A 21,323-nucleotide genomic window follows, 5' to 3' on the forward strand; every position below is an offset into this window, starting at 1 on the left:
ACCGATCCCCTCTGAGGCCTCAGTTTTATTTCTTCATTTCCATCACAGATATGGGTTCTTTCATATTTGGAAAGGAAATTTGGTGTTCATCTCCCTCCTCTGAGCTCACACGGCCATTTTTGATTATTTATTAAAACAGTTTAATTGCTCTAAAAAAGAAAATATTTTTTTTTCCGTAAGAAATATAAATAAAACATTGTTCAGAGTGATGTGGTAACAGAGTGTTACGGTGTAACCTCCAAACCCCACACTCAAGGCGTCTTCACTGTCGCTGCATGTTCTGCCCCTACAGTTTGTTCTGAGATTGGCTTAACGCATTCTCAATGGTTCTGCCTTGATGCCCAATGGTATGCAGACCTGCATGGTGGTACACCTGTGGAAGACTGTAGAAAAAACAAGATGTGGAATCTTATTTGAGAGCTGAATGTGATCACGAGATCACTGTGCAATGTTTCAGTCTTCTAGTGGAAATAACAGGAGACATTTTGCCACCAACTTCAACCAGAGCACAAGGCTCATGACGAGCACGCAAGAGTAAGCAATGTCCTTTTGTCCTCAGCTCCACCACTGCCCACTGTAGTTTGGTCCCTTCCTCTTCTCGTTTTATTCAAGATACATCAAGGACTCGATGATCCTCATTGGGTCCCTTCCAACTTGAGTTATTCTAAGATGTAGACACTGAGTTTGTCCTCCTCCTTAGACCCCTGGGCCAGAGATTGTCATATGGCTTTATACATAGAGCAGCCTAGCATTGATGTGTCCTGACCCTGGAGAGGTTTGCAGAGTGTTATTGCAGGGCAAATAAATAACCCATAACCTAGAACTTCTCTAAGAGGAGAGCAAAGCAGGAGAGCTCTGTTGGCCTGCATGAATGCTGCAAATGTTGCGGTGCTGGAATCCACCGAGATCCCTCTGAGTGCTGGGCGTGCCCACAACTCGGAATGAATAATCCCCTTATTGCTTATTTGGATACTCTGGGATGTGCAATGCAAACAAGAAAAGCCAAGCGTTTCATCCTCCAGGGTTCTCCTGGCCAGCTCCAGTGCTCAGAGCTGAGTGAGCCACAAGCAGACAGTGCTCATCCATGGAACCCAGAGCCCTGTGCAGCATGGCTGGGAGCTGGGAGCCAAGGGACCTGAGCTACAGCACGCAGCTCTGAGCGCTCAGTCAGCGTGGATTTGGTTGCTTCTGTCTGTGCATCCCTCCGGCACACCCTACCCACTGCTTCCAGCCCCATTCCTCCACGTGTGCCAACCATGTCCCAGGCTGCACAGCTTGCAGCTCGCGGGAAGTCTCCCATTTACCAAAATGGTAATATTTGAGCCATTACGAACATTTTTCGCAATTAAAGCTGCCACACAGTTTAGTCAAAGACATGATTGTGCTGTTTGCTGCTGTCTCCGATTAGGAATTTAGTTGCCTAAAACTTTCCGTGCTGTCCAGCAGAGCGCAATGGGCTGTTGACGGCTATGTGCTATTTTTTCAGCGGCACTGGGAGAGAAATGGGTTTGTTAGAATATTTTCACAGTGAATTGCAAATGATCCCATGCAGCTATTCTTTTCTTCTCTGCAAATATTTTCCATCTCTGGTCTCCAAACAGTTAAATGAAAGACAGCCAGTAACATGGAGAGCTCTTTAATCCTAGGATAGGCAATTGCAAACAGAATAGAGGACATCAACCTCCTTTTATTTCCCATTTAGGACCTGGAGGTGAAGAAGCCAATATTCCTCCGTGTGATGCATCTAGCTGAGCAGATGCTGAATCGCACATGTTCATTTTAGTCCACTCTGCCAGTGTATGGAGAGCAGAAGTACTGACACTCCAGAGCAAGGCTCTCGGCCCCTCCAAACTCATAAACTTGGGTTTCAGCCTCAAGAGCGCCTGTGCCCGTCCCGCTGGGGTCAGCCTTTGCACCACGGGAGTGACCCGGTGCTGGAGGTGCTGAAGTCGGAGAGGGGGCGAGGAAAAGGAGGGAGAAGGGGCCAGGGAACGGTGGGAGCCGGCAGAAGGGCTGAACAATTTTGTAAAATGGCCACCTCGGGTAAGGAGAAAGAGTACGGGGGAAAACCTCCGTGTGGAAGTGGTTACAAATGAGAACGGCCCGACAAGAAAGTTTCGTCTGTGTAAGGGGTAGAGCTGAAGGTGCTGCGGAGAGGGGCTCTGCAGAGGAGCAATGGGATCTCCTGGGATCCCGGCCCAGGCACACACACCGCAGCCCCACAAAGCTCCGAGCTGCCGGCGCCCACGGAGCCCCACCAAGTCCCTGTGACACGGACGTGACCTGAGAAACCTCGTGGGGCAGCAGGAAAATCTCTGCGGGGCTGGCGGCTCCGCGCAGCACCCAGCGCTTCCTTCATTATTTCCATGTTCTCGTTTCGTCTTTCTAGGGCTTCGTCAGAAAGATCCACTCCGGCTCCCTCCTGCCCTTCGCAGCGAGTTTGCAGCGGTCCCCGAGCCGCAGGGCTCAGCGCTGGGGTCCCTGCCCGCTGCGCGCCCGTTGCGCGCCCGTTGCGCACCCGCGCAGCGAGCGGGTTGTCGTCCCGCTGTGCCCGACGGCGCTGGGACCGGGCACGGAGTGCGGCGGGGACAGCTCAAGCGCCGTCTACCGCAGAAAGACAGCCGGGCGCCGTCTCAACGGGCTATTTTCCGTCCGTTGTGTAAAGAATGGTGAGCTGATGGCTCTAAAATTCAGCTGAATACCTGCCCGGACCTAAGTCTAAATATTATTTTTTAAAAGAGCAATATGTAATTAAAAACTAATATTTAACAACTTAAACGCCGATCCTCTAGGAAATAACAGCCTTTCTTCGCAAAACCTCCCAGTTTGACTCCGCTTCCTCCTGTAAAATGAGGCCAGCTTGAACTCTCCAAAGAATCAGTGAGATCAAGTATTTCAGCGCTCAATTTACAGCTCCGGGGGATGTGGGACACTTTCCCGGCTATCTGGGAAGGCTCGGAAATAGCCCCGGCGAGGAGGAGGGGGGAGAAGGAAGGGGAATGAATTCCCGAGCACCGCGCTAACACCTGTAGTGTGTCCGTAACTCAGCGTCGCTGCGGCCATCGCCGGGAGCGGGCGTCTCTCCGGCAGCGAGCAGAGAATTGCGAGTAGGGAAAAGGCGCAGGCAAACAAATAAATAAACGAACGTATCGGGTTCGCTCGTTTGCAGTGAGCTACCCTGATTCGGGGCGATGCCGCAGTGATACGGGAGAGGAACGACTCCTGCATCTCCCGAGCATCGTCGCCTGTTGATGCGCGTTCCCTGAGCTGGAAGGAGCGAACTAACTGCTGTCTCAAAATAAAAATCAAATCCGATCGTACCGAGTGCCCCTCGGGGGCCACATATTTCGGGTCTCTCTGCGATGTCACAGCCTCTCCCCAAACCCTCCGAGCTCCTCCAGCTTCTCTCCTTCCACCCCCGCTCCTGCAAGGACCGGGGCGGCCCGGCCGCGCGGAGCTCGGGGCGCTGCAGGGAGGAAGGCCGAGAGAGAGACCCGGACGCACCGCCCCACCGCCGCCTGCCCCGACCCTCCCTCCTCTCCCCGATCTCGGCATGGAGCTGCGGGCAGCGCTGCCCGGTGCTCGGCTCCGGGGAGCCGCGAGGCGCGTTGGCGGCGGAGTCGCTCCGCTGCGGCACCGCGGGTGTGAGCGGAGCTCCTCGCAGACTCTCGCCGCTCCTCTCCTGCCCTTTTGTCTGCGGGGAGCGATCCCCCGCGGAGCCCGGCCCGAGGCTCCCGGAGTGCAGCCAGCCCCAGCCCGGAGCTCCGCCGCCTTCCTGACCTGCGGGCAAACAAGGGCTCTCATTACCATATGATCTCTCTCTTTCTTTCTTTCTTTTTTTTTCCCCTCCATTTTTCTCATTTTCTTTTTCTTCTTCCTTGGTTTTCTTTTTCTTTTTTCTTTTTTGCCCTTTCCTTTTATTTATTTTCTTTTTCTTTAACGGTCTGCAGAAAGTGAAAAAACAATCAGGTAGACACTTTCTGGAGAGAGCCGCTATACACTCTCTCGTTTGCCCATATGGAGAAAATTACCCCTCGACTTCAGACTTTCGTTGGATCCCGGCATCAAACAGCCCAGAGCCCGCAGTACTCGGGAGAAGGGTCACTTTCGTTTCCCGAGCGCCGCTCCTCCCGCCCAATGCAGCCGCCGCAGCCCCGAAGGCTCCGAGCCGGGGGTGCCGCTCCGGGGAAGCCCCGCTGTGGTGCGGCGGTGGCCCGGGGGGTGGGGGTGCTTGAGGCTCTCAGCCCGGTGCCCTGGGACCTCAGCCCCGTGTCTGCAAATATCAGTACGTGTCTACGGCCGGCTGTCTGCTGAGGGCTCTGCCCAAGCAGCGCAAGCCGGAGTCCCCTCGCAGCACAGCGCTGCGCTTCTGCCGCGGCTCCCGACAGAGGCCCGGCCTTTCCCTTTGTTCCTTTGGCGAAAAGAGGTGGCCCGGCCGGAGCGAGCTACAGTCCCCCGCAGGGGACGCGCAGGGGAGAGCCAGCACCTCTGGCCCGGGAATCCCCATCTTCAGCGCTGCGCCGAGGGGAAGTTTTCAGAAACTCCTAAACACGCTTTTCCTTTATTTTTTTCCGCCCTCTTTCCAGGAAACCATAAAAAATATACAGACTATAAAAGAAGCTTTAATTCAGAACGAGCCCAGGGGTGAATGCAGTTGGTGGATGGAAGCATCCAACGCGATGTAAACTGCGCAGAAACCCGAAGGAAGCGCACACGCGGTGTAAGGAAAATTTCCCACGTGTGCTTTGGACATATATCATGCGGGTAGAAAATGTCACCCCGGGGCTCGGGTGCCTGAAAAATCCGCGGACGACGCTGGTTTTGCTGAAGGAGCTGTGTTTTGTTTCATGCCGTGTGGCTTCCACAGGGCACATCCCTGCGCGTTTCGGTGCTGGGGAGCGCGCATCAGCAGGGAGAGATCCGGCGGAGCTCTGCGCGACTAAGCGGACATTACGCATCCCTCCCGAGACGCCACTGCCAGCAATTGCGTGCTTCGAGTCCTCGAGAAAATTACGAGATTTGAAATGAAATACATATTGATGAGTATAAGTGAATGATACTTTAATGTGCTAACACTGAGTCGCTATACTTTAAGAGCTTGGATAAATATTCGAGTTATTTCGCGTCCTTACTTGCAGCCTCCTTCTGCCCCATGTGGGGATGGGGAAATTGAGTGGTCGGTGTTGGTCGGGAGGTGAATCCCCAAAATGCCCTCTGCTCTTTGCAAGCCCGAACTTCGCCAAACGATGGGTGAAGCGAACGCAAAAAAATGAAGCTCTCGCTGAGAAAAGGAGAAGAGAAGCGGCAGAGCTCACTTTTCTCCGGGCTCGATCCAGCATTGGGGTCCGCAGCTGCCCGGTGGGTTGCAGAGGCCACCCCACAACTTTGGGGGGTTCCCAGGGCTCCCCCAATGGGGCCGGGAGGAGATCCCGCGGCTGCGCGGCAGTTCAGCGCATGGCACCGCGGTGCGCAAAAGTCCTCCTCCGTCCCGCAGAAAGTAACGCCGACCCTCACCGATACCCGGCAAAAGCCGTCGTGAAATGGAGCGCGAACGTCCTCGGGATCGGGAGCTTCGGGAGTGCGTTACACGGGGGTCACGCCGAGAACGAAAGCTCTGCGTGAGAAACTAAAAGCACTCCGGTGGTAACAGAGAGTGCCGAAATGACTTAGTTGAAAATACCAGCGTAATTTTCTGTTTTTTTTTTTCCTTAGAAACAAAGCTTTTCAATGACTATTTTTGTTTGTTTGATTTTCCTTTTTTTCCCTCTCGTTTCAGCAGCAGTAAACTCACTCCGGAGGAAAGCTGAAGGAAGTTTACGGCTACAGCCCCTGCTCGAGTGGGAGCTCCGCCGGCTTCGGGCGGCCCCAGACGCTGCTGTCAGAGGGGATTCCATTTGGGAACCGGCAAGAAAAGGCACTTTCCTGCCCAAATCCCCCCTCCGGAGCCGCGCTGCTCGCTGCAGGGCAGCAGTGATGGGAAACGCGAGTTGCAGACAGGATTTGGAGAGGGCAGTGAGGAGAGTAAGGTGGGCGCGGGGCTGCCCATGTACTACCCAGGTGCAGAGAAGGGCTGCAAGGTGAATTTCGGTTTGGGATCTACCAAAAAGAATAAGCATCAGGTGCAACACATCTCCTTGCACGCCGCTCACACACACAAAATAAACAGAGGTGACGTTCCCAGGGATGCCCCCAGTTCCGGCACAGGAATGAAGCAGCCGGCGGTGGTAGGGGGGGGGGGAGGGGGGGGGGGGAGAGGGGGAAAAAAAAAAGAAAAAAAAAAGCGAGCGATTTTCAAAACACTGCCCTCCTCCTGCCGCGATTTTGAATGAAGTTTTAAAACAAAAGCGCAGGGGGTGATTAGGTCTCTCTGAAGGCGAAAGGTTCCGTGCCCCGCTGTGGCCGGCAGCGACCTTTCGCAGGGAGCGGAGACGGCCCGGGGAGCGTAAATCTGCGCAAATCTGCGCGCCCCGGGTCGTCGTCGCTCCCCGCGGGAGGTCGCTGCCGGCGGCAGAGGGCGCTGCCGCCCCGCAGATGCTCCGGGACCGGGTATCCCGGGTAGGGGCCGGCCGGGAGAGGGTTCCCCCGAGGGGGAGCCCTGGGAGCGAGCTGCGCGCAGCACTCGAGAGCTGCTCGCGAGTTGTGGTGCCCCGGTGTGGTTGGGTCACCCCCTCTCCGTTCCTTTCTTTGTTGTCCCCGTCACGGCGAGGCTGCCCGCATGGCTGGGGATGGCAGTGAGACCCGCTCGGGGAAATCCACCTGCTTGGCCGAGCCCACCGAGCATCCCCACGGTCCATAGCCCTGTTGCCCTGTACCCGGCTCGGTTGGGTTGGGAAGCCCAGGATCCCGTCTCTCAGTGTCTAAATCCCTCTGCCCCGCATTTAGGACGCCCAAAACCGAATGGAAAGGTGCGCTTCAGACGCTCCTCCAACTCCCGCAGCCCCCCTCCAGTACGACTTCTCCTTCCCTTTGCGGATACAGATCCCCGGGACAGGAGGGAGTGGAGACAGCCGGACGCAACCTGGAACCGAAAGTTACGTGGGGGCTGAAACTTCCCTCCCCGCCGCCCCTCAGCCGCGACAGCTCAGCCGTAAGCAACCCCCTTACCCCGAGGTCTCCCTCATCCGAGGCCTTCCTCGTATTTTCTTCTTGGCTCGGCTTCTCAAAGATGAGTATTACTTTGGAAATCCGAAGCCAGTGCCTCTGAGGCCAGCCATGTAATTTGACTGCGAATGTAACGCACCCCTCCCTCCGAGAGAGGCTGCCTCCAAGAGTGCGCTTGGAGCAGATCGGGGACTGCTGGGAAGGAGCCCCTGCCAGATTTCCTCCTCGCAGCCGCCAAGAGGACAGGAGAGAGCGGCCCGCGAGGCTGCGTGGGGAAAGTTCACGAGAGGAACTGCGGGGTTCGCTGAGGGCCCGGCCGGGCAGTGCGGGGCAACCCCCGAAAAGCCACGGTGACAGCGGGAGAAATGTGGGGAGAGCAGTAAATACTGGGAGTTCCCACCGCGAGTCGTGCTGGGTTTTGTTCCCACTGCCCGTGGCCCTTTTTCTCTTTGACAAACCAACAGAACCGCTGCTCCCCGTGTGCATATACACAGACATAGATATGTGGGTGCCTATGGATGTATAGGAGCGGTGAGTGGGGCCTGGCAGCTCCGTGCAGCCGCTGCGCTGTGGGACGGCATCGAGACGGGAGCTCGGCCCCGCGGATGCTTCCCGGCAGTGAAAGGGGAGAAATGGAGAAATGCAGTGCGCGGTGCGGACGGGGCTTCCCGGCGTGTGTGTGTGTGTGTGTGTGTGTGTGTGCGTGGCAGCGGGGGCTTTTTGTCATTCGGACACAGCCCCCGGTCCCCAACTGCTAAAAGGCTTGCTGCAATTTTCAAAGCAGACTTGTAGTTGTCTCGGGATGTCTGGGTGGGGGGGGGTGGGAGAAGGAGAAGAAGTAAAAGGAAAGGAAAAGAAAAAGAAAAAAAAAGGGGAGTGGGGAGAAGGAGAAAAAGAAAAGAAAAAATGGGGAAAAGGAGGAAAAAAAAAAGGAGGGGAAAAGGGGGGGGGGGAAGGAAAAAAAGGAGGTGAAGTTTCCCAGTTCAGTCTCATTCTGCTGTCCCGGGGAATGTAAATACGCAGATGCAGAACGCGGCTCTCCGCAGAAGTTTTGTTCTTTGCAGTACTCAGAACCGGAACGCAGCCGGACCCGCACACCGAGCCCGGCCGTATTCGGGGCCCTTTCTGACCTCCGTAACGTCACAGCTCTGCGGGAACAGCGTTACGGGAACGGGGCTCCACGATAAAGGGACGGGAGGAGCTAAGAGGTGTCATAACGGGGAGCAGAAGGCACACCGTAGCCCCGTGCCTGTGCCTGCGCTTCCCCAAATGTGCGCGACCTGCGCCGCTCCGAGAGAAGAACCGCACGTGTGCGCGGATCTCTGCCGGTGTAGTGAACTCCTGCACAGAGCGAACCCGTCCCGAAACAAAAGGCGAACGGACACTGCCGTCCCCGCGTGCCCGGTGCCACTTTGTCACGTCCCTTTAGCGCAGCTCCGAAGCGCTCCTCTCAAAGCCATCGGCCCACGAGAGCGGCTCTGCGGGCGCAGCGCTCGGCTTCCTCCGCTGTAAGGAGCGGGGACGATCCCAGCCCCGCTCAGGTCTGAGCGCGTCGGGACGCAGCGGAGTAACGGATTCTTTGTGTACAAAGCGGGGAGGAAATAGAAAACAAAGTGCAGGAATGAGGGGTAGGAGCCGGGGCTGGGTGCAGCTCCCCCCTCCCTCGTTCCCGCAGCACCATTCGTTTACATCCGCAATTCCGCATCTTTCAGATAAATTACGCATCGGCGTAATAGATTTAAAGCACGCCAGATTTTTTATCATTAATTGTCAATGTGCAAAATACCTGCTGGTACTTCACTTTAGAAGAATGTAATTGGCAAAAATGGGAGGCTGATGAATAGATAATAGATCCTTAACTACCAATAAACAGTAAGCACCAGCCAAGAGTATTAGGATGTGATCATAATTATTCCGCGGCCCCAGCCAATGGGAGGAGGAGAACTCAGCCCTAAAATCAGCCCCGGACCCAAAGGTAATCGCGAAAATCCGGACAGGGCTGGAGCCGGGGATCGCTCCCCCGTCCCGCCCGGAGCGCCCCGGCCCCGCGGGATGCGGCCGCGCTTCGCTTTGTCTGCGGCCCCGCGCGGTGCGGGCGCTGCGCGGCAGCGGAAGGACACGTAGAGAAGTTGGGCGGTGGAACGCGGCCCGACCCGGAGCGAAGCGAGAGGGGGGCAACCGCGCAGGGACCGCGGGGCTCCGCGTTACACCCAGGTAACCCCGATGGGCCGCGAGCCCCGGCGAGACGGCGGGGAGAGGTCTTCGGGCTGCGTGTCCCACCCCCACCCCGCGCTCCCCCCAGCGGAGATGCGGAACCCGCTCTGCCTCTCCCCCTCGTCCCATCCCGTCCCGTCCCGTCCCGTCCCATTCCCTACCTCTGTCGGCGGCTGCCGGCGCTGCGCGGGGGCGGCTCGGGGCGCGGCTGCGCGGATGTGCGCGCTCCCCCCGCCCGGCGCACTCCGATCCGCGGCTCCATCCCTCCCGATGGCGCTGCCCGGCGCTTCGCCTCCCCTCTGACGCACTTTAAAGAGTCTCCCCCTTCAACCTCGAGGCGAGTAATAGCGACCAATCATCAAGCCATTTACCAGGCTTCAGAGGAAGCTGTTTATGTGATCCCAGCACTAATTAGGCTCATGAACTAACAAATCGTTTGCACAACTCGTGAAGGGGCCGATCACATCCATGGATTGTCTTTGGACTTAGGGAGGGAGGGGGGGGCGGGGGGGGGGCGACCGCCTTTTCCTCGCAGGAGGGAAACTTCTCCCAGCAACTTTCCGCGTGTGTGTGTGTGTGTGCGCGGCGCGCGTGTCTCCCTTTTGGGTACCGCCGGCTGCCGCTGCCTCCTTCCCTCCGGCCCCCGTCTATTTATGTGTGTATCTATCCCTCCTCAAGTCACTCCCCGCTGCAAACTTCCCCGGATCGCCTCCTCCCGCGCACCGCAGAGCCACGCACAGATTTGCCGGGGGACGCCCGCCGCCGCCGCACCATGTTTCAGCCCGCGCCCAAGCGCTGTTTCACCATCGAGTCGCTGGTGGCCAAAGACAGCCCCTTGCCCGCGTCTCGCTCCGAGGATCCCATCCGCCCGGCGGCTCTCAGCTATGCCAATTCCAGCCCGATGAACCCTTTTCTCAACGGCTTCCACTCCACCGGCAGGGGGGTCTACTCCAACCCGGACTTGGTCTTTGCGGAGGCCGTCTCCCACCCGCCGAACCCGGCCGTGCCCGTGCACCCCGTGCCCCCTCCCCACGCCCTGGCCGCCCATCCGCTGCCCGCCTCGCACTCCACGCACCCGCTCTTCGCTTCGCAGCAAAGGGATCCCTCCACCTTCTACCCGTGGCTAATACACCGCTACCGGTATCTGGGCCACAGGTTCCAAGGTACGTGAAACTTTGCCTCTTTCCCCTACACCTGGGCCGGGCGAGGGGCGGTGGGGCTGCGCTGGGCTCCGTCTTTGCTTCCCCCCCTCCCGGTTCCGACCTCGCGGAGCTGTCCGAGAGAGGGTTCCCGACTCCGTTCTTTTCGGTTCTGCTCCCGCTTCGGTTCGTTTTCCCTTCGTGGAGGGGGCACGGCCGGGTCTGACTTCGGCAGGGCTTATTTATTCCCGAAAGAACCGGGGGTTAAACCCAGGACGGATGTTTTAATGCAAACGTACGGAGGAAGAGACGCGGAGGAGAGGGCTGGAGGGGTGCGGGACCCCCGCCGTAGCCCGGCCCTGGCCCAGGGAGAGGAGATGGGAAACCCAAAGCCCGGCGCAGGGGCGACCCGAGGAGATGGGGCTGCGGAGAGCCGCGCTGCGGGGGGAGCCCGGAGCTGCCCGGTGGAGAACAACCTCCGCGGGGAAAGAACCAAATCTATGGCGCACGATAAATACCCCCCCTCCCCCCTCCCGCTTTAACTCTTTGCAAATGGCAAAGCCTTCTGCCAGGGGTGAGCCGGTTTCTCCCGCAGTGGGTCCGGTTCTGCTTCTTAGTTTCGTAAAACAACAAAACTGAAACAAACAAACAAAAAATCCATCAGCCTCCACTCGGAGGACCCCATCCAGATACATATTTTTAGATTTTTCTTATTCTATTTTTTTCCCCCGCTATTTTCCTTTATTATTCCCGAACGAAACCCACCCATCTGCGGGTCTCCTCTCCCGGCTGCCCCGAGCGCGGCACCGGGGGGAGCGGAGCGGCTCCGCGCGGGCGGAGAGCGGCCGTCGCCTCCCGCAACGAAGTGAGGGGTTTCGCTCACCGGGCTGTTTGTCGCAATCATCCCGCGATTGGTACAGAGCTGCGGATGAAAGGCGGAAATGCGCCGGTGTTGAGCCCCAGCCTGCTCCCAGCACACCCTCCTCCCGCAACGATTCTTAACGCGTTTACGGAGAGGGACTCTCGGTGCCTTCCCCGCCTCGTAGGGAGCGATCCGAGTGCGGCGGGGACCGAACCGAGGGGGGAGAAATCCGCAAGACGAACTCCGGCCCCGCAGCAGGCCGACCCGGCCGCTCGTTTCTCGAAGTTTCTGGCCCTGCCGGACTGGGCACCGGGGGCCACCGGGAGGCAGCGAGAGGAAGCGGGGCGGCCGGCGGGGAGGCCCATTGCCGGCTCCGGGGGCGGCGGAGCGGAGCGGGGCGGTGGGGATCGGCCGCGGCCGCACGGAACCTCTGTGCCGGCGGCAGGAAAAGAAATCGGTATAGAAACACGGAGCGACGTGAGGGGAGAAGGGCGCTGCGGGACGGGGCCTCACACACCACAGCCCGGCTCTGAACGATCCTTTATTATTATTATTATTATTACTATTATTAGTGCTGCCCGGGTTGTGTATACCGTTCTATTTTCTCCCACTTCTCTCCTTCCCCTAACTATTCCTTCCACACACTTATCGAAATGATATTTTTGAAGGTTCCTTTCTGAAAACCAAAATAAAATAGAGTGAGGGAGAAAGGGCAGGGAGAGCTTTGCGGCGGTAATGGTGGGAAGAACAATTCTCGCGCTACGAACTCCTGTCGGGTGCGCCCTGCTAACCTCTGTCCCGCTGCCCAGGGAACGAGACCAGCCCAGAGAGCTTCCTCCTGCACAACGCTCTGGCCAGGAAACCCAAACGGATCCGTACAGCTTTCTCCCCGTCCCAATTACTGAGACTGGAACATGCCTTTGAGAAGAACCATTATGTGGTGGGAGCGGAGAGAAAGCAGCTGGCACACAGCCTCAGCCTCACGGAAACTCAGGTAAGGGGGGGAGGAGATGGCTGCGGCTGGGATGGAGCGAAAGCACCGTGGGGCACCTCGGGAACGGCCCCCGGCCCAGATCCGGACGGGTTCCCCGTGCTGTGTTCGGGCCCTGCCGAGTGGCTCCGAAGGGTGGGTGGGGGGGAAGGTGTCTCTCTGCCCCAGCGTTAGAAACCCCCTTCTGGTTTGGTTTGGATTGGTTTGGTTTGTTTCTGTGCGGCTGGCGTGACCCACACAAATATTCGCGTGCAAGGGGCAAAGCCCGGGAAGCAAATAGCGGAGGGGAGGAAAAAAATAAAAAACAAGCCCAAGTTTGGATACGAGGGCAGAAAGGCAGCGTGTGCTGGTGGGGGGATTCACTCATTCCCAACCCTGCGTCCGTCGCAGCGGCGAAACGACGGACCGGATCGGGAGGGCACGAAACTTCAAAATAAAGGCAGAGAAATTATTAATGGCGAGGAATCCCCCTCCCTCCCTCCTCCCCCCGTTGCTGGCTGCGGTCCAGAGCCGCATCGGAGCCCGTTCCGCTCCCCGGTGCGGTGCTCCTGGCCCGGCCGCGGGGTTCGGAGCGCACCGAGACGCGGCCCCGCGGAGCTCCGCACCCCGACGGCGCGGCTCCGTGCGGGGTTCCGCCCTCCGCCACAGCGCCCGGCCGCGGGGTGATGGTGCTGATGGTGTTGCGGTGGTGTCGGGCTTTTGTTTTGCGCCTTTCCAACGGAGTCGTAGGGAGAGGGTTCCAGATGGGGATCGTCTTTGCCATACAGTATGTGGCACTGTACTTAAGAAAAACCATACAGCCGCAGCCTAGTTCAAAGTTCCCAGTAAACAGAGCGTTCTCTGGGCGGATTAAGTTGTAACACTTTTTTTTCCCCCCCTTTTTCTTTTTCTTTTTCTTTTTTCTTTTCTTTTTTTTTCTTTCTTTTTTTTTTTTTTAACTCCTTTTCGTGGGGGAAGCAATAAAGAGGTTGGAGCTTTTGTTTTAAAATGTCTCCCTAACAAAACAATAAAAAGGGATCGCCACTTTTATGAGGTTCTCCGAACAAGGGACCGGTCACGGGCTTATTTCCACTGGAAAGCTGTATTTAAGGTGGTCTTTGTGCTGCTTGATTCCGAAGCTGGTCGGGGTCTTTTGTCCGGATGTCAAACCCCCAGTCCCCTACAAATGAGCTCCCTTTTGGGAGATCAGCGTGCAGAAATGAACCGTCCTCCCCTTCAATTAGCAAACTAAAAGCAAATTAAACTCACCCCTTGTTCCCCGCTCAGCTTTTTGATGGGGGACTTTTGGAGAATATGAAAATGCAGTAGAGATGTGTGTCCGGCCAGGCAGCCCTCTGTTCTGAAGAGGCAGCGAAGCGGGTTAAACCAGCTTATTAAAATGCTCCCGTTCCCTTTCCCCCCTCGCTGGGGCCTTTATCAGGCACTTTCAGACAGAACCAGAGTTTAAACTGCTTTAAAAAAAAAAAAAAAAATGTTTACCTTTGGCCGCTACGAGGAGCGTGGCCAGCCCTGGAGATAGCTCCAGATCAATACTATCTGTAATTAAAGAGCCGGAGTCAGCTGCCGGATGGTTAAGTCAGATTTATTCGGCGCTGAACAAATCCGGAGGGGTATTTATGGCCGCACTTCCAGCTCTGGCCCTAATGCGATCGCTTCTGGACGGCACAACCCAAGGAGACGCTCGGGGCAGCGCCGGACGTTTTTAATTTAGGCGCTTTTGGGTTGGTTTGTTTCTTTCGTTTTAATCGCTTTTCCAAAAGGAAAAGATCTCTCGTTCGCAATCCCGTTAGGGCCGTGGCTCTCGCTGCTCTCCGTGCGCGTCGGTCCCGGTGCGGCCGTGCTGAGCCGAGCCGTGCCGTACCGAGCCGTGCCGTGCCGTGCAGCGCCGTACCGAGCCGAACCGTGCCGAGCCGGAGCAGCCCCGGGATCCCTCGCCAGCTGCTCCGGGACACCTCGGAGGGTGCGGTCCCAGAGCAGTCCGGACGGCTGCAAGCCGGCAATGCACGGGTCCTGCGCGGGCCCCGGGCATGCGTTCAAATTCCGCGCAACTGCTCCCGCTGCCTCCCGGCTCTGCGCTGCGCGCTCACGGCCGTCTTGCGCGGCTGAGCAGGCACATGCAGAGGGGGTACCCGTAGTGGCACGGCTTCCTATAGGTGCCCCTATAGGTGTCTCTGTAGGTGTCCCTATGGGTTTCCCGGTCGGTGTCGATATAGCGTCCCCTTGGGTGTCCCTATAGATATCCCTGTAGACGTTGGTGTGGATGACCCTATGAGCGTCCCTGTAGGTGTCAATATAGATGTCCCTATGAACGTCCCAATAGATGTCCCAGTAGGTGTCGGTATGGATGACCCTATAAGTGTCCCTGTAGATATCCCCTATGGGTGTCCCTACAGGTGTCCCTATGTGTTCACCCTGTAGGCGGTGTCCCTATGAGCATCCCATTGATGTCCCTACGGGTGTCCCTATGGATATTCCTATAGATGCCCCTCTGGACGTCCCCATGGACGTCCTTGTCGGTGCCCCTATGGATGTCCCTATAGGTGTCCCTGTAGGCTCGGGGCTGTCCGGCCACAGGCCCCCGCAGGTGCCCGTCCCTTCTGCAGTACCCGTGCAGGACCGTGCACTAACGCCCGGTGTCTTCCCCGCGCAGGTAAAAGTATGGTTTCAGAACAGAAGGACAAAGTTCAAGCGGCAAAAGTTGGAAGAGGAAGGTTCGGACTCACAACAGAAGAAAAAAGGGACTCATCACATTAACCGGTGGAGAATCGCCACCAAACAAGCCAGTCCAGAAGAAATCGACGTCACGTCGGACGATTAAAAAACTGGCACTTTGGGACTTTTCAAGCCAGCCAACGCATCGAGAGAAAGTGTTAAAGGCTCCCTCACCCCGGCGTGGCGGTGCGGGGAAGGGACACGGAGAGCTTCATCCAAACGCGATTCCCGTCTGGAGGGCGGCGGCGAACGGCGGGGGCAGAGCGCGAGGTGCGGAGCGCGGCGCTGCCGGCGCGGCCCTGGCACGGGGATCTGCCGGGCAGAGCCCAGCGCCGGGACGAGGGAATGACTGACTGACTGACTGACTGACAGGTATTCCGTTTCTCGCAGTCCACTTTTAAAAACATAACGTCAAAAAAAAAAAAAAAAAAAAAAAAAAAGGATTTTTTTTCCAAAAAAAAAAAAAAAAAAGGAAAAATCTTAAAAAAAAAAATCTTAAAAAGAAAAAAAAAAATTCAAAGAGATATTACCACCTTACGGGACGTTTTGCACTTCACAGTTTTGTTGGTTTTTTTTTTCCGTCTTACAAAGAAACATTTCCATAAGCAGCCAAAACCCACACCTGTTTCAGAAACTTGAATTGCATGTGTGAAGCCGTCTGGGCAAAAAACAAAAAACAAAAAAAAAAAAAAAGAGGAAAAAAAAGAAAAGAAAAGAAAAAAAAAAGGAAAAAAATTACCCCAGTTCCTAAAGACAGAAATGAATGGTAATTTTTTTCCCCTCTAAGACAGGTTCTGTGTGCTTTTTAATTTTATTTTACGAGAAATGTGCAGTCTGTAAACATTTTATGATAACTTCTGGCGTCAAAGTGTTCGTGAAGGTGAATGGAGTAGCGGTACCCGGGCGTAGTGTTCCCCGACGGACGGACGGGGGGGCGGGGGGCGGGGGGGGGGGGGGGGGCAGGGAATGGTCGGAAATTTGCTGCCAAAAAAAAAGAAAAAAATCAAATTATCCCCCCTCTCCCCCCCCCTCCCCCCCTCCCAACTCTGTCCCCACTGCGAAACCGAATGCTGATTATATTTTAACGCAAATAACGCGCAAACCCGGCGACCAGGTTTGGCGGTGGGGAGAATGCGGAGATAAAGGACTGAAAATCGCGGATTGAGGGTTTTTGTTTGGTTTGGTTTGGTTTGGTTTTTCTCCTAATGGCCATTTTCATTGGGGCAATTTTCAAGCACTGACCTTATAATATTCCGAGATCATAGAGCTACTAAAAAAAAAAAAAAGAAAAAAAGAAAAAAAAAGTGACAAATGTTTCCTTCATGTCTTCTATACCAGAATGTAAATATTTTTGTGTTTTGTGTTTAATTTGTTAGAATTCTAACACTCTATATACTTCCAAGAAGTATGTCATTGTCAATATTTTGTCAATAAAGATTTATCAATATGCCCTAACACTTCAAAAGCCCTCTATTTCCCACCTCTCGCTTTTCCCCCTCCTCTCGATCCGTGCGCTCAGATCCGCGCTCCGGTGCCCGCGCAGCGCATTCCTGCGGCCGTGCGCGCATTTCCTTCACGAACCCACACGCTTGGAAACAGCCCTCTCCAACCGAGCCGCGCAGCGCTGCTCGCTGTAAATAAATACCTCGAGAGAGAGAGAGAGAGAGAGAGAGAGAGAAAACAGCACAAAACCATTTGGACACAAAACCAAATCCGGCCCCTTCCCCGGGCACAACCTGGTGGGAGGGTTGCGCGGGTCGCTGCGCGCTCGGCAGAACGCAAAGGTTCCTTGGCAGAACGATGGATTTGAGCGTGCGGAGGTGATTTTTTATATTATTATTTGCAACGTTTTCCTTCTTCCCCTCCCTCCCCCCTTATTTTTTTTTCTTTTTTTTTTCTTGCTTTTTTTTTTTTTTTTATTGAGCGCTGCGCAAAACTCTGCAGTAAAAACAGCCCTAAAACTTAAAAAAAAAAAAAAAAAAAAAGTTGCTCGGGGTCCTTGAGGAAACGAGCCGGTTTTCTGGGGGTACACAGTTGTTTTTTCATGCTTCATTTGCTCCTTAGCCTGATAGACTGCATTAATCAGTTTTATTTCCATTGATAGAGAAACCTCGTCTGCTCTGTTCGAGCTACAAAGAATCCTGCGAGCTTTTGTGAAAGTGCAAATCAGTTTAGGCAATTATCATACCAGGAATATGAAGGGGAAAGAGGAGGCATTGCCCAGTGGTCTCCTTTAATCTCTTAATCCGTGGATCCAGGGGGGCTGGTTGGACATAATTTAGGACAATCTGACTACCCTTTACACTGTGATAAGGCGAAGTTACAATGCATCGCGAAAATACGAGCTTTGTTCAACGCCCTGCCTTGAAAAGTTGAGATTAGGCATTCCGCGCACGTGGTGGCGGCTCCGGCGGGTGCTATGTAAATTATTATTATTATTTATATATATATTAAAGGATCCGATTTGATTTTTATTTTGGCGGCGTTACGGGATGCCGCTGACTTTGCGTTCGGCGGAGGCCCAGACGGGGTCCGGCCGCGTGTCGCAATGCGGTCCCTCCGTCCCGAGCCGCTCTCCCGGCTCCGCAGTGCCACCCCCGAGGCGGAGCCCTCCGCGCACCGCTGCGCGGCTCCACCTGAACTCGCGCTCTCCCCAAACCCACGCGGACGTTCTGCGGCCGAACAGCGGGGCTGGGGCCTTTCGGGAGGTTGTTTCTCATCTTGATAAAAGGCTTATTTCTGCGGGAGCCCCATATTTCCCCCCCACCCCCCCCCCTTCTCCCACCCCCTATTTTTTTTTCCTTTCTTTCTTTTTTTTTTTTTAACCGCGAGGAAAGAGGGGGAAAAAAATTAAGCGTCCTATGTAGCGTAACAGCAATAAAATCTTCAGAGAATGCCATTAGCTTTGAAAAAAAACCCTAAAAGCTTTATTACAAACCGAGCTTTGAAAATAGGGGGGATTAGGAGTCTGAAAGGGTCCCACAATGGTTAGAAGAAAAGGTTTCATGCTAATGAGGTTAATGCCCTTTGTATCTCAGGACTCCACAACTTCATTACTCCCTATCTCCGGCTGCACCAAGCGGCTCAGAACACTGCAATCCACTCCAGCTCTCCCCTGCCTTGCCTAGAGAAGGATTTGATAGCAGCTCTGTTCAAACTAGATAATTATATCTTTTCAAGTCGGAATTAAGATAAAGAAAGTGAAGCAAAGGCGGCTAGCCTTGATCCACTGCAAACAAATTTGGCGCACTTTCGAGTCTCTCTCCCCCTGCCTCAATAGGCAGGACAGGCAGCTTATTAGACCCTCATTTGCTTTATTAATTCATCTATTTAAAGTGGCAGGATTAAAGAGAGGGAGAGAGAGGGAGAGTCTAATGTGGGACAGTGGATGCCAGGCAACGTGGAAATATAAATATTGGCGAGATGCTATCCGAGCGGGCGGTTAAAAATACATTTTCTATTAAATAACTGGGAGGGGTGGGGGAGGGAAGGTAGATTTCGGGTGGCGAATTACAGAGCACGGCGGATTTTTGCTGCTCGTTCGAATGAGATATCGGCGCCTGCCCGCAGGCGGTGCCCCCACGGCCGCAGTCTTCGGGATCTATAGGGGGGGACGCGGGAGTCCTCGGCCCGCACCTTCCGCAGCGCTGCGGGGTGAGGGAGTGCGGAGCGGAGCCGAGGATTCCCCCGCGGTCCCCCTTCTCTCTTATGGCTGAAGGCTGCGTTGCCCCTCGCCTCGCCTCCTCTCCACCCGGCCTTGTCCCAGACGTGGCACCGCAACGCACGGGGCTCCCACCGGTGCCCCCCCCGCCGGGGTCCGCTTCCCTCAGCGCTGCCGTCGTGCTGCCGCAATAGCACCGAACCGGAGCTCGTCGCTGCCCGGCTTTGCTCCGCACCCAGGATCTGTCCCCTCCGCTTTGGCCTTTTAACCCTTTCCTTTCAAACGCAGCCGGCGGCTCTCGGCCTCCCCCGGCCGTGGGCTGATGGGGTCGCGCCCCCCCCCCCCCCCCCGTGTCCCCGTCCCCGTTTGGACTCCCTACTTTGTTGTGTTGCGGAACGGTGTTTATTTTTCCCTCTCCCCTCTGATGGATTTCGCCATTACTACGAAGGGCCCGGCGGAAATTAGCGGTTGTCCTTAATTAGCGAGCCCGGCCCGTAGGAAATAGGCACAGCCGGGGCAGCTCTGAGCGGACCACTCCCGATAGCTCTCCCGCTGCCCCATCCAAGGGCGCTGCTGTACCTCCTCACAGGGCCCCGCTGAGCGGTGCGACGGGAGTTTGGAGAACCTCCTGACCCCGAGCCGCAGCCCCTCTCCTGCTGGGACAGCATTAACCGGGAGGACCACGCTCGAAATCCAAAGGGCCGTCCGTCCCCTCCCCTCTCCCGCCTTTAATCACCCTTTGCAATTAGCGCCTGTTGCGGGATCCCCGCGCCCAGCGCTCCCCCAGCGGTTCGGTGGGGGCTGCAGTACCGCTCCCCTCCGCGGCCGGCAGCGCCGAACCGCCCCCGTCCTTCTGTCCGTCCGTCCATCCGTCCGTCCGTCCGCCCCCCCCGGGGGGCAGCCGCGGCCGTGCGGGGTTCGGGCGCTGCGGGAGCGGCTTTATAGCGGCGCTGGGCACGGAGCGGCCCGGCCTGACGTCAGGAGAACCCGATCCGGCCCGCTCCGCTCCTGCGTCTGAAACTGATCCTTGAAATGAGAGAACAGACTCTACACAATTCCCATGGCCTTGACATAAGGTACAGCGATAAATATACACCACTAATGAGCAATTACCATATAATCACCTTCCAATTAGCTCGCATAATGATGAATTAAACATTCTAGCCTGCTGGATTAGGTTTCTTACTTTGTATATTATTTACGATGGCTAGCTTCTGCTGAGCACCAAATATCGAATGAGATAGGGAATTTCAGTTGGGCTAATTACGCATTCAGCTCACGCCAGGAGTTTTTGTCACCCGCCAAGGAAAGTGTGTTGGAAGGTGGTGTCCATCCCTTTCTGTCCCTCCTTTTTGATGTCCTAAAACAAAACCCGCTCTTTTCCACCGATGCTCGGCTCGGTGCCCTCCGCGTTAATCCCTCTCCTTTCCCCAGGGCCGCACCGACGGATGATGGACCGAGGCTGTCCCCGGGACGCCAAAATAATGAGGGGTGGCCGCGGTACAGACGGTCGGGACGCACAGGGGCTCTCGGAGAAGCGGTCCGCACTGTTACATCATTTTAGAAGGTGGGAGGGGACACCACCTCAGGTAGAAAGGCTCTGGTCCCACTGATGTGGGGTTCCCTCCGCGATGCTCCACTCGCGATCCGATGTCTGTGCCACCCTGGGGAGGGGGCTCCCAAACCAATGGGTCCACGGGGAGAGGACGGGTTCTGCCCCCGGGGAGCGGCTTTGGGTTCGGGGGAGGTTCTGCAACGGGGCGAGAGGAGCAAAAGTAGCCCTGAAGGTGGAGGGGAGGGTGGAGGGCTGACGGCGGAGGTCCGGAGCTCGGCGTGCTTAGGGAATGGGATGGGGGACTGCAAGGAGGAACCCGGCTCAAGCATTCTTTGCTGTTAAGCCGGACCCTTGGTGCTGTCTTCATGGCTGTGTGAACCAATCTCCATTTACAGCCCGGCCACGCACCGGGAGCGGGATGGGGAGCGCCGGTCTCTGCCTCCCGCACACCTCCAATACCTCCAACAGCCCTTCGGCACCTGCGGGAAATCCGCCCGGAACCCCACGGGGGGAGACGCGGCCGCTGTCAGCCCCACTCGAGACGCCTTTGTCAGAGCGGGGTATCAGCAGTGGCTCAGCCAACCCCGGGCAGCCCCAGCGCTCGGATTCACCCTTATCATCATTATCATTATCACTATCTTTATTATTGTTATTGTTATTGTTATTGTTATTATATCAGGAGGGTATAAATAGTTCAGTTAAAGGAAAAAAAAAAAAAAAAAAGCCAAACAAAACAACCAGACCACATAGGAAGAATCCAAAACAATTTCAGCCCTCGACTGAGTGCTGACTGAATGAGTACCGGGGACGCGGCCCCGAACACGCCGTGTAGGTAACATGTAACTCCGCTGTCACGTCCCGAGCGCCGGGAAGCGGCCGCTCCGATCCTCCCCGAGGTGAGGAGTGACCGAATTCCCGTTTTCTGTGGGTTCGATCCATCGCTGTGTCAGTAACGGAACGACCCGGTGATGGTTGTGCTGAGCTCGCATAGTGCGGCTCTCCGCATAGGGCCGGGCAGCGGGTGCAGCCACGGTTGTTTTATCTTTCGATAAAGACGCTATCAGGGAAGAAAGTGCATTCCTGTGGGC

General features: G+C 56.1%; 2 protein-coding genes and 2 long non-coding RNA genes across 7 annotated transcripts; 2 read left to right on the forward strand and 2 right to left on the reverse strand.

Moving 5' to 3' along the window:
* Positions 1 to 4,545: 4,545 nt before the first annotated feature.
* Positions 4,546 to 8,987, reverse strand: LOC101747620. 2 transcript variants are annotated; one of them, XM_004942310.5, is made up of 3 exons: positions 7,105 to 8,987; positions 5,133 to 5,281; positions 4,546 to 5,000 (listed from the first exon to the last, which is right to left on the reverse strand). In XM_004942310.5, exons 1-3 carry the CDS (start codon positions 7,597 to 7,599, stop codon positions 4,940 to 4,942), a joined length of 705 nt encoding a protein of 234 aa, XP_004942367.2. In that variant the 5' UTR covers positions 7,600 to 8,987; the 3' UTR covers positions 4,546 to 4,939. The 2 variants fall into 2 exon arrangements, with proteins under 2 accessions (XP_004942367.2, XP_015144403.2); XM_015288917.4 differs by lacking the exon at positions 5,133 to 5,281.
* A 95-nt stretch (positions 8,988 to 9,082) lies between these two features.
* On the forward strand, positions 9,083 to 16,474 carry EMX2 (empty spiracles homeobox 2). Of its 3 annotated transcripts, XM_025152057.3 has the most exons (4): positions 9,083 to 9,315; positions 9,994 to 10,478; positions 12,126 to 12,310; positions 14,958 to 16,474. In XM_025152057.3, exons 2-4 carry the CDS (start codon positions 10,088 to 10,090, stop codon positions 15,123 to 15,125), a joined length of 744 nt encoding a protein of 247 aa, XP_025007825.1. In that variant the 5' UTR covers positions 9,083 to 9,315; positions 9,994 to 10,087; the 3' UTR covers positions 15,126 to 16,474. The 3 variants fall into 3 exon arrangements, with proteins under 3 accessions (XP_025007825.1, XP_025007826.1, XP_015144405.2); XM_015288919.4 differs by lacking the exon at positions 9,083 to 9,315 and having other exon boundaries at positions 10,354 to 11,773; XM_025152058.3 differs by lacking the exons at positions 9,083 to 9,315; positions 12,126 to 12,310 and having other exon boundaries at positions 9,870 to 10,478; positions 14,958 to 15,061.
* On the reverse strand, positions 16,208 to 17,569 carry LOC107053726. Its single transcript, XR_001467260.3, has 2 exons — positions 16,501 to 17,569; positions 16,208 to 16,289 (listed from the first exon to the last, which is right to left on the reverse strand). It is a non-coding gene; the product is annotated as an uncharacterized LOC107053726 (long non-coding RNA).
* Positions 17,570 to 18,679: 1,110 nt separating this feature from the next.
* Positions 18,680 to 20,878, forward strand: LOC121111170. Its single transcript, XR_005860890.2, has 3 exons — positions 18,680 to 19,756; positions 20,115 to 20,247; positions 20,631 to 20,878. It is a non-coding gene; the product is annotated as an uncharacterized LOC121111170 (long non-coding RNA).
* The last annotated feature ends 445 nt before the right edge of the window (positions 20,879 to 21,323 follow it).

This window comes from Gallus gallus, chromosome 6, assembly GCF_016699485.2.
Source record: "Gallus gallus isolate bGalGal1 chromosome 6, bGalGal1.mat.broiler.GRCg7b, whole genome shotgun sequence".
NCBI classification, from domain to species: domain Eukaryota; kingdom Metazoa; phylum Chordata; class Aves; order Galliformes; family Phasianidae; genus Gallus; species Gallus gallus.